Raw genomic sequence first — 16,476 nt, forward strand, 5'->3', positions numbered from 1 at the left:
TTTCTTGCCCACAAAAAAGAAACCTGCTCCCATCAGGGAGGTGGAGTTACGGGTGGCGTCGGTAAAAATCGACCAGGAGGGCCGGGTCCAGGATGAAGCTCCTCTTCACCCAGGAGCATTCTTCAGGTCCATACCCCTCCCAGTTCACCAAATATTGGAAGCCCCGGCCCATTCAACGGACATCCAAGAGCCGGCGTACTGTCCAAGCTGGCTCCCCGTCGATGATACGGGCAGGAGGCGGCGCCGGACCGGGAGTACAGAGGGGTGAGGTGTGATGCGGTTTCAACCGGGACACATGAAAGACTGGATGGATCCGCAGTGAGGCCGGGAGTTGGAGCCTCACTGCGGTGGGACTGAGGACCTTGAGGATCCGGAATGGCCCTATATAGCGGTCCTTTAATTTTGGGAAAGCCACCTGGAGAGGTATGTCCCGTGTGGATAGCCATACCTCCTGCCCGGGCTGATATGCAGGAGCCGGGGACCGTCGACGGTCTGCATGGGCCTTTGCCCTCGTCCGGGCCCTCAACAAGGCCAAACGGGCGGTGCGCCACACCCGATGGCATCTCCGCAGGTGGGCCTGGACCGAGGGCACACCGACCTCTCCCTCCACCACAGGAAACAAAGGGGGCTGGTACCCCAGACACACCTCGAACGGGGAGAGGCCGGTGGCAGAGGACACTTGGCTGTTATGCGCGTACTCGATCCAGGCCAGGTGTTCACTCCAAGCCATCGGGTGTGCGGATGTCGTACATCGCAGGGCCTGCTCCAGCTCTTGATTGGCCCGTTCAGCCTGTCCGTTAGTCTGAGGGTGATACCCAGACGAGAGGCTCACGGTGGCCCCCAGTTCCCGGCAGAAACTTCTCCACACCTGTGAGGAAAACTGGGGACCACGATCCGAGACGATGTCTGTTGGTATCCCATGCAGACGGACGACATGGTGGACCAGGAGATCCGCTGTCTCCTGGGCCGATGGGAGCTTCGGGAGGGCCACGAAGTGGGCCGTCTTGGAGAACCGGTCCACTATCGTGAGGATGGTGGTGTGCCCCCGGGACGGCGGGAGGCCCGTGACGAAATCCAGACCGATGTGGGACCAGGGGCGATGAGGCACAGGAAGCGGCTGAAGGAGTCCCTGTGCCTTCTTGGAACTTCGCGGGGGCATTAGTGAGGCCGAACGGCATGACCAGGTATTCAAAATGACCTAACGGGGTGTTGAATGCCGTCTTCCATTCGTCTCCCTTCCGGACCCGAACTAGGTGATATGCGTTCCTAAGATCCAGCTTTGTGAATATTTTGGCTCCATGCAGGGGGGTGAACACCGAATCCAACAAAGGCAACGGGTATCGGTTGCGAACCGTGATCTCGTTCAGCCCCCGGTAATCAATGCATGGACGAAGACCGCCATCTTTCTTGCCCACAAAAAAGAAACCTGCTCCCATCAGGGAGGTGGAGTTACGGATCAGCCCGGCAGCTAAGGAGTCCCGGATGTAGGTCTCCATCGATTCGCGCTCAGGTCGGGAGAGGTTGTACAACCTGCTGGACGGGAACTACACGCCTGGCATCAAATCGATGGCACAATCGTACGGACGGTGCGGGGGAAGGGTGAGTGCCCGATCCTTGCTAAAAACGTCAGCAAGATCGTGGTACTCAACCGGCACCGCCGACAGATTGGGGGGAACTTTGACCTGCTCCTTAGCCTGGGAACCGGGAGGGACCGAGGATCCCAAACACACCCGATGGCAGGTCTCGCTCCACTGTACCACCACCCCGGACGGCCAATCAATCCGGGGATTGTGTTTTAGCATCCAGGGGAACCCCAGAATCACACGGGAGGTAGAGGGGGTCACAAAAAACTCTATCTCCTCCCGATGATTCCCTGACACCACCAGAGTTACTGGTAGCGTCCTGTGTGTGATTAAAGGGAGTAGGGTGCCATCTAGTGCTCGCACCTGCAATGGTGAAGGAAGCGCCACCAGAGGGAGCCCTACCTCCCTGGCCCATCTGCTGTCTAGCAGATTCCCTTCTGACCCTGTGTCTACCAGTGCTGGGGCCTGAAGGGTTAAATCCCCACTAAGGATTGTAACTGGGAGCCATGTGAAAATGTGTGTGTGTCCCACGTGAATTTCTTGGCCCACCCTAAGCCCAGTTTCTAGGGGCGGGCGTTGGTGTTTAACCGTTCGGGGCAATCTCTCAATTGGTGCTCAATTGAGCCGCAAACAAAACACGCCCCGCGGGGAAGCCTCCTCTGTCTATTCGATGGTCTGAATGTGGCCCTGCTCGTGTCCATAGCTTTGTCAGCAGGGGGAGCTGTAGCCACACGGGGCGTAGAGGCCAGGGAGCGTGGGAAGGGCGGACCTTTTTCGGACCCGGAAGGAAGAGGGACGGCGCGTGCCCGGCCACGCCCTTCGTCTCGTTCCCGACGGCGTTCTTCCAACCGATTGTCTAACCGTATAACAAGATCGATAAGCCCATCTAATTCCCGCGGTTCATCCTTAGCCACCAGGTGCTCCTTCAGGACCGACGACAGTCTGTTTATGAAGGCGGCGCGGAGCGCAGCGTTATTCCAGCCGGACCTCGCAGCCACGATGCGGAAGTCGACTCCATAAGCGGCTGCGCTCCAGCGTCCCTGTCTCATTGACAGCAGCACAGTTGAAGCGGTCTCTCCCCTGTTAGGGTGATCAAACACGGTTTTGAACTCCCTCACAAACCCAGTGTACGTGTGAAGGAGCCGTGAATTTTGCTCCCAAAGCGCCGTAGCCCAAGCGCATGCCTCTCCTCCAAGCAGATTAATTACATAAGCTACTTTACTAGCATCTGACGCGTACATGACGGGAAGTTGTGCAAAGACGAGCGAACACTGCATGAGAAAGTCCGCGCACGTCTCCACACAACCTCCGTACGGCTCTGGAGGGCTTATGTATGCTTCAGGGGATGGTGGGAGGGGTTGTTGAACAACCACTGGAACATTCATATCCTGCACAGGGTCGGCAGGAGGAGGAGCTGCCGCAGCGCCCTGAGTGCTCGCCGCCACCTGTGCGGAGAGAGCCTCCACCCTGCGGTTCAGGAGGATGTTTTGCTCGGTCATCTGATCCAACCGAGCCGTAAAGGCGGTGAGGATGTGCTGCAGCTCACCAATCACGCCTCCTGCAGACGCCTGCGCTCCCTGCTCTCCCATTGGTCGTTCAACAGCTGGGTGACGCCCCTCGGAGTCCATGACGCTGGCCGAGATATCCTGTTGGGAAAGTGTAGTGACACGGACCCACAACAGGGGGCGTAAACGAACAGACAATAGAGGGAGTTAAATTTGAACACTTTACTGTTGTGAATGTCACAACCACACACAGCAGATTATAGAATAGATACAAGTCAATGAATGAAGGTGTTGTGTGGGCAGGCTCGACGATAGGAGACGTCCGTCTGGAGATGAACCGGAACCACACGATTTCCACCGCCACCGAACCCGAAGGATACTGGAGCCGCCAAGTCCCGAAGTCCCCAGGTGGCCACCGTCTCAGCGTGTCGGATCTGGTACTGCTGGTGGAGAACAAAGACAGTCAAGTGTGGGTGTGTATACACCCCGTAACAATAACGGTGGGAATTCCACCTCCACCTCTAACACACTCTCGTGCAGCGTCTGAGTACCACTTATCTGGTGGGAAGTAGGACGAAACAGTCGCGACCCACGCCGGTCCTCTGAGTAGACAGCTGCAACACAATAGCTCTTGGAATCAATCAACGCAGGCAGAGAAAGTTACCTCTCAAAGAAGTCGATATCTCGGCGACGTGGTGGAGGTGTCATCCTGCTTTTATCCAGGGTGAAGTGCAGATGATCAGTGACAGCTGTCATAGTTGAAGAGTGACAGTTGTCACCTCGGCTGTTCCTGTAAGGCGGCAGCGCCCCCTCGTGCCTGAAGCCCGCACTTCAGGCAGGGCGCCCTCTGGTGGTGGGCCAGCAGTACCTCCTCTTCTGGCGGCCCACACAACAGTGAAGATGTTTTGCTTTTTATTGTTCATTGGTGATAAATAAAAGTGCCTAAGTATTAACCCCTTAACGCCAGAATTTATATAGCTGTATATAAAAAAATGTTTTGTGTGTGTTTTTGCCTTTAAGTAGATGGTAAATAATGTTGAGATTATTAATTTCACTTTTGCACAAAAACTAGGTAGTAATATTGGGTATTCTGGTAATGACTTTATGTTATAAAGTTATAATAATAATGATGGTATGTTGCAGATTTGCGACAACGGGCATACAGGTCAATTTGGTAAGTTGCATATTTGAGTCAGAGATTGTAGCATACGAGGTCTATTAGAAAAGTATCCAACCTTATTATTTTTTTCAAAAACCATATGGATTTGAATCACGTGTGATTACATCAGACATGCTTGAACCCTCGTGGGCATGCGAGAGTTTTTTCACGCCTGTCGGTTACATCATTCGCCTGTGGGCAGTCTTTGAGTGAGGAGTGGCCCACCCTTTCGTCGATTTTTTCATTGTTTAGGAATGGCTCAGAGACTGCTGCTTTGTTTGATCAAATTTTTTTCAAAACTGTAAGGCACAACTGAGTGGACACCATTCGATAAATTCAGCTGGTTTTCGGTAAAAATTTTAACGGCTGATGAGAGATTTTGGTCTGGTAGTGACCCAGGAAGTCGTCAGAGAACAGAGAACTTTCAGAAGAAGTCGGCATGAGGAGTTTATTCGGACATTCCATTGTTAACGGACATTTTGTAATGAAAGAACATGCGGGCAGAGTCGCATATCGGGCCTTACCCGACCGCGGGGGGTCATGACAGGAAAAACACCTTCGTTGGAAACCTTAACGGGCAAGTTGGAACATGCCCAAGCTGTTAAACAATTTCTCAGTTACTCACTTGTTGAAAGCCATCAAAAGCCGCCTAAATTTTACAAATGGTTTTCAACATGGAGGTGTTTTTCCTGTTGCGGCGCACACAGATTTGCCGAGTCGTCACGGAAACGACTCGGCGAATTTGCGCGCACGTCTTTCATTACAAAATGTCCTTAAACAGTGGAATGTCCGCATAAAGTCCTCATGCCGGCCTCTTCTGAATCTTCTCTGTTCTCTCACGACGTCCTGGGTGAATTAAGCCTTAAATGAGGATGTTTTCAGGTCGAAACAGGCTGACGACGGCGCCTGGAAGCGCTGCACGACGTCCCGCTGCGTGGGAAGTCCTTACACCGACAGAAACACCCCATAATCTCTCATCAGCCGCTAACCTTTTCACCGAAAACCAGCTTAATTTCTTGAATAGTGTCCACTCGGATATTCCTCACAGGTCCAGAAAAAATTTTGATAAAGCAACGCGCGCCGTCTCGAGCAGCGTGTGAAACAAAGGAATTCAGCTGAGAGGGCAGGACCACATCTCACTCAAGGCCTGCCCACAGGGAAATGACGTCACCGACACGCGTGAAAAAACTCACGCATGTGCACGAGGGTTCAAGCATGATTGGTGTAATCGCACGTCATTCAAATCCATATAGTTAAAAAAATAAATAAAAGGGTCGGTTTATTATCTAATAGACCTCGTATATGTGACGATGGGCGTTAAGGGGTTAATTTCAAACTTCATGACCTTGTGATGCTGAGCTTTGACCTGTACACCCCAAAACTATGCTCCAGGACCTCCATAGATACAAATGGTGCCATTCAGGCTGTTCATGACGAACAAACACAGTTTGAAGACAAACTCACTTCATCCTGTTTGATATCTCCTTCCAGCAGGTCCAGTCCAGCGTCTGCAAAACACAGATACAGGTCAGCTGACGTGTGCCTCACACAAGCGAGAGTAGAAAGAGTATAACTCAAGCATAGTGACAGTGGGCAAACCTTCATTGATGTTAAAGATGTCCCAGTCATGGCCTTCATCAACATCCATTTCTGTGGATGAAAGAAATGAAAATTTGCTTCTCAAAATTGAAATGAGACTTCTGTTAGTATAAAATATTGTAATTTGACTTCAATTTTGAACATTAATAACACAAATTACATCATAACTGACCTGTGTCGCCGGTCAGCTTGGCTGCAGTCTGGTGAATAAAGTGGAAAAATAAAGTTGGTCATGTGATGGACTGCACATAATCTTGATGGGAGAACAAAAAGAAACATCTTGAATGTGACCAGGAGGCATATTCTAGATCTTCCACTTACCAAGCCCAGGCTAAACAACAGAATTATCCATCTGTGAGCCATGGTTCCACAGCGGCTGGACAAGCTCTGTCTGAGCAGTTCGATCTCCAGCTGTGCTGTGTCTGAAGCAAAGTTCTTGCTTTGGTTTTGTACAGCATGTAGCAATCACATGATTGGACCGTTTTTATTATGAGTGAGGCGAGATTACAGTATATGGCTGTCACATTAATTATTCATTTAATAGCTGTGATTGTCTTATCTCTATTTTAACCACAGATAAATGTACAATGTTGAACTGGTTTGTGCATGTTCAGGTATATAGTATAGGGTGTTCTGTCTTTGAAGAAGGCTTTGCTTGCTTCAAGCTCATAATAGAAAGGCACTCTACTGTGAGTGCATACCTCCACCAAAAGATCAACCAGTCTGTGAATAAAAAATTTTCAGTGGATTAATTAATTAGCATTGAAGGTTAAGGGGATATTTTGAGGAGGTGATGAATGAAGAAAATGAGAGGGAGAAGGCTGAATGATGCGGAAAGAGTAAATCAGGAAGTGCAAGCGATTAGTGAGGATAAAGTGAGGACAGCTATAAGAAGGATGAAGAGGGAGGCATGGAAATGTTTTGGAGAGATGGCAGTGGTGTTTCTAACCATATTGTTTAATAAAATCTTGGAAAGTTAGAGGATGCCTGAGGAGTGTAAAAGTGTGCTGGTTCCTATTTTTAAGAACAACAGTGATGTGAAGAGCTGCAGTAACTACAGAGGCATAAAGTTTATCAAACATAACATGAAGTTATGGGAAAGTTATGAGGACGTTATGTCCAGCAGGTGGCAGTGTTTAGCAGGTGGCAGGAATGTACTCTACACTCATTGGCTGTCTGTTTAAAGTTCAGCAAACCAGAGGTGGGACGAAGTCACCGTCAAGTCACTAAAGTCATCAATCTGCAAGTCCCAAGTCAAGTCTCAAGTCAGCTTGAAACAATTGGTGGTCATTATGACCACAGTTGTTTTCCTGCCACTTTTTCTCATCTGTTCTGTTTGTTAGCAGGACGACACAAATACCAGTCCAATTTTCAGGAATGTTGGTGGAGTGATGGAATATGGACAAAGGAAACACTCACATAGGCTGATCAACGTGCAAATGTGGGGTCTTTCTTTTTAACCTTTTCACTGATTTTTTTTTTCCCCCAAAAACTAAGCATGAGAATAGGATTAAAACGGCTCCTCAGTTGCCTGACTGTGACCATGATGTGGGAGCTGGGAATTTTTTTGGGAAGATTGACCTGTGATTGCACTTTTAAACAAGGATCAGCAGGTGGCAGTGTGGAGTTAGTTATATGTCAACAACTAGGTTGGCCATTTGTCTACAGGAGGCGCTGTATCCACAACATTCTTCACTCTGGCGCACACACACACACACACACACACACTGTTTTGGAGCATGGCTCACTGAGGGCTTAACTTGGCCTTCTATTTTGGAACCCCACCCTTCACAGCTCCAAATGGATTTAGTGACTCTGCCCCACCCCCATCCTGCTATCGGTGTGTGTGCGCACATTGGCGCCTTTCTTTCCATGTGTGAGAACGTGAGAGAGATCAAAGGGCTAAAGCATCATAAAGCAGAAATGTAGCTCTTATCAGTATGGAAGATGTAAAGTCAGTGGAGTTGTGGTTCCCAAAGGTAGGGGGCTGGTTTCCAGGTTTCCACCTGGAGATGGTGAGTCTGACTGAGGTTGGAACAATAAATAACAAGACTCAAGGTTCTACAAGGTCAGAGAACAAAAAAAAAAATGGCTATGTGATGTCCACCATGAAAACATCAAAACATCAAAATGGAATGAATCCAATCTTGATCTAATGTTATCTGTCAATTTTGTGAGTTGTGTTAATTTTGTCATCAATTAACAAATCAGAAATATAAGTGCACACAAAATTCTTCTTCAAATCCATTTAACACTGGGCATACAGGAGTACTCGCCCTGGTGCAAGCTCGGGCCCAGTTGTGAACTAGGCTTGGGGCTAACCCTACCCCTACGACTCTGTTCAGACTGGGGTTGGCAATCTGGCTTTAGCCAGATTCAATCAACAAAAAACAGTGTTTGTTTCAATCCTGATGGCAGTTTAAAATGTTAACTTTTTGTGCGGTTCTAAATTAATTCCTTTCTGTAATATCACACAATTATTCAGATTTACCTGTTTAAAGCCAGGCAACTCTCTGCACTTAAATAATGCATCTATCGCTGTCCATTATTCCTCCTCATTAGACAAAACTGCCACCACCTCTGGCTGACTGCAGCAGCTGCTCAATCTTTTGTAATTTTTTTTTTCAGATTCCTACGTGAAAAAGTATATGTAAAATTAATTTTGTTTTCACTTTAACAATGCCTATCATAATGTCAATTTTTTTCAGGAAGCAAAACTTAGTTGTTGCACAACTATAACAATTATTGTTCGTTTGAAAGTAATAGTTGCAGATGTCACATTATCACTACTGAGCCACATGATTTTGTCATTGTGGGTAAAGTGATACCCTGCATCAGAATATTTAGTATGTACTGTGACATTAGTATATACTATCAGACTGTTACTGTAAGTAGCTGGTCTGCTCTGTCTGAGTCTGATCCCGTCAGATCTCAGAAGCTAAGCAGTGTGGGACCTGGTTAGTACTTGGATGGGAGACCTCTTCGAAACACCAGGGGCTGTGTGTGTTTCTCCAGGTACACCTGGAGTTGTGTCAGGAAGGGCATCCGGTGTAAAACTTGTGCCAAATACCAGTGGCAGAAGTATCTGGCTGTATCTGCTGTGGCGACCCCAAACAAAACGAGAGCAGCCAAAAGGACAGTAACATCAGACTGTTACCGTAGTACCTACTAGAAGTAAGCGAGCATGTAGTAGGGACAGGAACACCATTGCCATTTTACCTGTCCTTTGACCCGGATGCTTACAGATGACACACATATGTACAATAACATATCTCATGAAAATAAGTATTTTGCAACAGCAGACTTTTCTCTGCACAGTCATGGCTCCTCGGACACTGCTACCAGTTTAATGTATATCCGGAATGGTTTTCCGGAATGTACTTTTTCTCAGCTGCCAGGCTCCAACTGCCTTGTGCAACGGCATAGTGTAGGTCATTTACTGTGGGGATAATACATCATACAGGTGCTCTTTGAGAACTGCTAAATGATACAAATACTACTGAGTATTTGCATACTCTACGGACTGCAATGTGCTGCTTTTTGCCTACTATATAGAGTATTCAGATGTAGCCATTGTTATAGCTATCAGAAAACCTTCCAGCTCTTTTGTTGTTGTGTTTTATTCTTCTTTGCCTTTGAAGCTCTACTGTCCCCACAGTTGATGCAGGTCTTGCAACTCAGAGCCATGCTGTGCAACATTTTACCAACAGCACTTGAACGTTTACTCCAATTGTGGGCTCATGGGGGACTGGATCCTATCCCAGCAGCCACAGGGTGTGAGGCAGGGTTCACCCTGGACAGGATGCCAATTTGTCACAGGGCCACATACACAAACAAATGCATTCACACCCGGATGCACACCTATTGATAATTTCAAGGTTACCAGTGCACCTAACCTGCATGTCTTTGGAGGTGGGAGGAAGCCGGAGCACCCGGAGGAAACCCACGCAAACACGGGGAGAACACGCAAACTCCTCACAGGCAGGAATCAAACCCATGACCTTCTTGCTTTGAGGCAACAGTGCTAACCACTAAGCCACCGTGGTGCCGAACAAACAAACTGTGTAAGGTTAAAACATTATGATTTGACGTATTTGTTTCTCATGGCCCCACGATGATGCCAGCGTTATGGACTGAGGATGGTGGAGGCCGGACTTCTTTCAGCTTCATAACGGGGGGAGGAGGATGGGCAACAAGAAAGGTTTGTGAATAAATGCAAAAGAGATGGAGATAAAGAGGGAGGACAATAAGACACTCGACTTCCCAAAATCCCTGCTGAGTCCTTTGGCAGTGGACAGCAAGGACAGAAAGATGGAAAAAGAAAGTGTTTGTGTGTTTTCTGACCAATCATTACATCAGATTTCTGCTTCCCTCCTCCTCCTCCTTTCCTGCAACGAGGTGACCTAAATACTGAGCTGCCAAACTGTTGGAAGAAAACCTAAAAAACACTCAATCTCTCTTTCCTTCCCTCCATCTCTCTACGGTAAATGTTGCATCAGTCAAGATCGCTGTAGGAATGCAGCTCAAAGCTTTATTCTCGCCTGTTGGCATAGCAACCAGTGAGTCAAACCAGGATGATCAAAGAGCGCCTGATTAGCCTGTGTGTGTGTGTGGGGGGGGGGGGGGTTAATTCTATTGGAGGAAATAAGTTAATATCTCACTAGCTCATTCGCATCTTTCAACATCAAATCAACTGGGACGTTTTAAAACATTTGTTTTGAATCCGTTGGTGGTGTTTTACTGTATTGAGGAGCCTTTATCTCTTTCATAATGTCTTAACACAGACTCTGGAATGATGCTCAAAGCGGGTTTTGAAATTCTCAAGGTCGGTCACATTTAACCTGGAAGGGGGGAGTTTCTCTGTGAAAACATCACCGAACTCATTACAAATACATGTAATTTGGTCACTTTTCAAAGGGGTCAGACTTGTCAATAAAGTCAATTGTACAACTGTACAATTGTACAAATGTACAACAGTTCATTTTAGGTCAGCTTGGTGTATAAATCTCATCGTTCCAGGCAATGATAGCTGTCAGTTGGCCGTTAGAAACAAGTTGGAGACGATAACAAAAAAAACAAACAGCTGATTTCAATAACACAGCACACAGCCGGAGTGTGTTATCACCAAGCAGCCAGTCATGGAAGCACGAATTCTCACCTTCGGATTGGCTACGTTGCCAAAGTTATTTAGCGCCGACCTTGAGAATAACCAAGAGCTATGTTTTGAGCTAGCATCATGAATTTATAGAACTGACGTAAGGTTTTGGTACTAGCCCCAGCCGCACGTTCTATCTATTGTTTAATTCCGGTTTTAGTTTCGTGTTCTGTTGTATAACTATTTATAATTCACTCACATAGTGTCCATCATAACAAACATGATGCCCACTGTGGCTGCTTGCTTGTTAGCTGGTTGGAGTGTAGCACTGAGCACATCGCAGGTATAGTGTTCAGGAGACAGAAACAGTACATGGGAGTTTTAACCACAGCTGTTTGGAATTTTTAACAATTTAATGCAGCACCCACTAGCCATCTATAAGTTGTTAAGAGACATTCATGAAGGCAGGCACCTCCACTAACCATCCAGCAGGTGGTACTACATATATGGAATATTAAATAGGCAAAACAAGTTTCCTCTTTTGATCGATTGGTTCACCATTTGCAATAGTACTTGTCCTCAACGGTAGTGTTTATCAGGCATAATAAATACACATGCACATGCATATGTGCCCTTATAGGGTAACGTTACCCACATTAGCTGCCATGCTAACAACACATTCAACAGGCTATCACAATGCACACAGTAAAGCAACAGAAAACTATAAAACTTACAGCTCTCAAGTTTGATGTTGTGTCACGGGCAGTTGGTACCATTCCACATGTTTTCTCCAGAATTGTTGCCCATTCTGCATTGATGGCACTCATCAAGAAACCGGTCCAAAGTCAAAGTTAGTACACACATACAACACTTTAGAAGTTGTTGTGGGTACGTTTCCATCAAAAATGAACTTTACCCACTTGGTTTTTATATCTTCACACATTTGGGATAAACAATGACAGCAAAAATGACATTTGTGTTGTTTTGTGCAACCAACAACATGTTTGCGAGGCGGATTCAGCGGGCACAATGAACACCTAGCTAGAGGAGTGTCACCCACCTGGATAACACTTCCTTGATGAGATCATCTCAGGAAAATCGAACATCAGCTTGTGTCAGCACACATTTTCTGAAAGATGGAGCAGGAAAAAAGGAGACGATGGACTTTTCTCATTTTTGTAGACTGGATAGGGACACATATTTTTTGAAAACCATGGTTAAGTACATTTTGCATCTTCTATACAACCTCCAAACAAGAAAACAACTGTTGCAATGACCAGAAACAAACAGAATGAGGAGATGCCCTATAATGTGCATGAAGCGACAGGCTGTCACCGAATTTGGTCTGAGGAGGACAAAGAGCTGAATGTAAAATGTGCAGAATGATGTGGTGTGATTCTTCTGTTCTCCTTATTGGATTTTTGTCATTTTTGTAGACATTTTTTGAAAGCCACGGTTAAGTACATTTTGCATGTTATAAAACCTTTATTTCATTTTTTTTATATACCGCCAAATCACAACAAAATTGTCTCAAGGTGCTTCACACAAGTAAGGTCTAATCTTACCAACCCCCAGAGCAAGCACACAGGCGACAGTGGCAAGGAAAAACCCTCTCTGATGATTTGAGGAAGAAACCTCAAGCAGACCAGACTCAAAGGGGTGACCCTCTGCTTGGGCCATGCTACTGACACACTTGACAATATAAATTGTCAAGTTTCAGTGACCAGAAACAGAATGAGCAGATGCCCTATAATGTGCATGAAGCAACTGGCTGTTAGAGGAGGACAAAGCGCATGATGTGGTGTGATTCTACTGTTCTCATTAGGGTAAAGTCTCTCATGCTACAGTTTGAGCAGAGGAATTAGAATAATGTGGGTCTACGGTGAGACATATTAGTGAAAATGTGAGTTTAGTCACAGGAACTGACAGCCCAGTCTCACGTTTTTTTGTTTTGTTTTGTTTTTTATGCTCCTGTGATGAAATGAGTCAAATTTTCATGACGGGGTTTTTTTGTAACTCACTATTACTAAACCTACTCCTACCCCTAACCTTAACCATAACCTAATCCTAATCCTTCCCCCCACCCTAACCATCACGGAATGAATTAGAATGAATTTGTGCTGCCATGACAAAAATGAGGCGCTTTTCATCACAATATCACGAACCAATAGATTAATGTTTATTTCATGCTGCTGAATCATGACATGCCATGGAACTGGGTTGGAAGTGGAGGTCAGTGCAGATGGTGTTGGACAACATGTGCAATAAATGATCTTCGAGGTCTCGTGTGCAACAAACATTGATGGATGTCAAAAACAACTGTGACTCCCACACACACCCTCCAGTTCTCAGCTAATCACCATGTTTTTCTGTTATTCCATGTACGCTTGATGTGTTGTGTGATGGTGACTCATGAACACTCGCAGCAACAATAAATATGCGAGAAAAATGACAAACCCACAGACAAAGAGCAGAAGTGTGCAGATGGAGCTGGTTGGTGTAAACATTTGTCAAATAAAGCAGCAAAGCCCTGATGACCTCTGCTTCTTCCTTTGCGTCGTGCACATCTGGCTGCATGAACATGCACTCTCTTCATCCACGTGGAAAAAAGTTGCATGAGAAATTACTGGCTGACATGTTTAACAGCATCTGTGGAGCAAACCAACTTGCAGAGACATAAGAACAGTTCTGTCTTCAAAGACTCTTTAAAGATTCCTCACAGGGACATTTTGCCCCCAACAGCACATCTGCCTGTGAAAAGTACAAATACAGGATTATGTCGTCTCTCTTTGGACATAATGTACTTGTTTATCCTTAGTATTACTTTCATATCAATATTTTTAAGTAATTTATTGTATTAGAAAGCCAGTGTTTCTTCCGCTGAGGACATGTTCTTTGGAACCTGTTGGACTGTGAGCAGGATTGATTCAAACCATTGCTGCAGGATTACATATTATATTATTAAGTTTTGGTTGTTTCTTGTTGATTTATTTTGCTTGTTGGGATAAAGTTTTGGATTGTGGCTTTTTTTCTTCTTTTTTTTTTTTTTTTTGCTTTTTTTGCACTAGTGCAGTGCCCATAGGAAGTATGTATTCCTGCAGAAAAGTGAGAAAACATTCCGCCTTGTGATAATAAAGCAAGAAGCGTCTGTGTGTCTGTCTGTGGCTTGCATATCTCTGAGTATTTGTGTATTCTTCATTTCTTTAATTTATCTCTTCCGTCTGTCCCTGTGAACGCGTTAGAGACAGGCATCTGTCTCTAACGCATCAAGGCAGAGAGTGACTCATCTTTGTCGACGATCTTTCTTGAAGCTGGTGTGTGAGAACGTTCTGCCTTGTGCCAATAATGATGATGACTTCAAAATAAAGGAATGATGATGACTTCAAAATAAATGTTTTGAAAATTTTATCCCAATCGTGTCATGCGCAAGCCATGTCCGAAAGCTGGGCCGATCTGACAGACAGTCAGAGAAATATATGAGCCACATACACACAGACACGCATCTTGCTTTATGGGTTGGGTTGAGAATTTGTTCTTCCGCAAATGGCGCCCGATGAAAACAAGCTTTAGCTGCATTGATTGTCCATTGAAATCATTTGGTTTTGTTTTGTCTCTAACTTGCTTCTAACAGCCAGCTGACAGCTCTCACTGTCTGGAACGATGAGATTTATACACAAGCTGAGCTGAAATGAACCATTGTACATTAAATTGACTTTATTGACCCCTTTGAAAAGTGGCCAAATTACATGTATTTCTATTGCGTTCAACGATGTTTTCAGCGGCCAAAAATGGTCCCAGAGGGTGCTCGGATAAAGTCCCCGGCAACCCAGAGATATGTCCTGTCATATATGCTGGACATGTTGTAATGCATCTCTGTGTGGAAAGACACAATACATGAGCCTCAGTGGATACTTAGACCCCAAACAACCCTAAGGAAATAGTTGAGGTGATTACCTTGTTGGGTGCATGGTTCATATGTTTGCACATTATAGAAAAGAGTTCTTACACTTTATATGAGGTCTGTTAGAAAAGTATCCGACCTTATTATTTTTTTCAAAACCATATGTATTTGAATCACGTGTGATTACATCAGACATGCTTGAACCCTCGTGGGCATGCGAGAGTTTTTTCATGCCTGTCGGTTACGTCATTCGCCTGTGGGCAGTCTTTGAGTGAGGAGTCGCCCACCCTCTCGTTGTTTTTTTCATTGTTTAGGAATGGCTCAGAGACTGCTGCTTTGTTTGATAAAAAAACTTTTCAAAAACTGTAAGGCACAACTGAGTGGACACCATTTGATAAATTCAACTGGTTTTCGGTAAAAATTTTAACGGCTGATGAGAGATTTTGGTCTGGTAGTGTCGCCGTAAGGACGGCCCACGGCGCCTGACGGCGATCTGCACTTCGAGGCGGCAGTGTCTCGCCATTTCAAGTTGAAAACTTCCACATTTCAGGCTCTGTTGACCCAGTAAGTCGTCAGAGAACTTTCAGAAGAAGTCGGCATGAGGAGTTTATTTGGACATTCCATTATTAATGGACATTTTGTAATGAAAGAACATGCGGGCAGAGTCGCATGTTGGGCCGGACCCGACCGCGGGGGGTCGCGACAAGAAAAACACCTCCATTGGAAACCTTAACGGGCAAGTTGGAACATGCCCAAGCTGTTAAACAATTTCTCAGTTACTCACTTGTTGAAAGCCATCAAAAGCCGCCTGGAATTTTACAAATGGTTTTCAACACGGAGGTATTTTTCCTGTCGCGGCGCACACAGATTCGCCGAGTCGTTTCCGTGACGATTTTGCGCGCACGTCTTTCATTACAAAATGTCCTTAAACAGTGGAATGTCCGCATAAAGTCCTCATGCCGGCCTCTTCTGAATCTTCTCTGTTCTCTCACAACGTCCTGGGTGAATTAAGCCTTAAATTAGGATGTTTTCAGGTCAAAACAGGCCGACGACGGCACCTGGAAGCGCTGCGCGGCGTCCCGCTCCGTGGGAAGTCCTTACACCGACAGAAACACCCCATAATCTCTCATCAGCCGTTAAACTTTTCACCGAAAACCAGCTAAATTTCTCGAATAGTGTCCACTCGGATATTCCTCACAGGTCCAGAAAAAATTTTGATAAAGCAACGCGTGCCGTCTCGAGCAGCGTGTGAAACAAAGGAATTCAGCCGAGAGGGCGGGACCACATCTCACTCAAGGCCTGCCCACAGGGAAATGACGTCACCGACACGCGTGAAAAAACTCACGCATGCGCACGAGGGTTCAAGCATGATCGGTGTAATCGCACGTCATTCAAATCCATATAGTTAAAAAAAAATAAAAGTGTCAGTTTCTTATCTAATAGACCTCGTATTTACACCACAGATGGTTATGTGGCCCATATATTTGCATATTAATGATGATGAATGGAATTTTTTATTACAGTTATTTCTACAGAATGCTTTATAACAGACTCTTTATATGAAGAAAGTGTGGACTATGTTGTGGTGATACAAATGTGATAAGATATACAAATATGCTAATCAGGCATTGTTG

At 45.8% G+C, this 16,476-nt stretch overlaps 1 protein-coding gene across 2 annotated transcripts in view; it reads right to left on the bottom strand.

The window, feature by feature from the left end:
- Positions 1-6,284, bottom strand: part of mep1b (meprin A, beta) — a 33,399-nt gene extending 27,115 nt beyond the window's left edge. For both annotated transcript variants that reach the window (XM_034180340.1, XM_034180339.1), the window contains exons 1-4: positions 6,168-6,284; positions 6,019-6,046; positions 5,847-5,897; positions 5,712-5,755 (exon numbers count right to left, since the gene is read on the bottom strand). In XM_034180340.1, coding sequence (XP_034036231.1) covers positions 5,712-5,755; positions 5,847-5,897; positions 6,019-6,046; positions 6,168-6,209 — 165 coding nt within the window. In that variant the 5' untranslated portion in view covers positions 6,210-6,284. The remainder of the gene's footprint in view (positions 1-5,711; positions 5,756-5,846; positions 5,898-6,018; positions 6,047-6,167) is intronic.
- Between the last annotated feature and the right edge of the window lie 10,192 nt (positions 6,285-16,476).

This window comes from Thalassophryne amazonica, chromosome 10, assembly GCF_902500255.1.
Source record: "Thalassophryne amazonica chromosome 10, fThaAma1.1, whole genome shotgun sequence".
In the NCBI taxonomy this organism is placed as follows: domain Eukaryota; kingdom Metazoa; phylum Chordata; class Actinopteri; order Batrachoidiformes; family Batrachoididae; genus Thalassophryne; species Thalassophryne amazonica.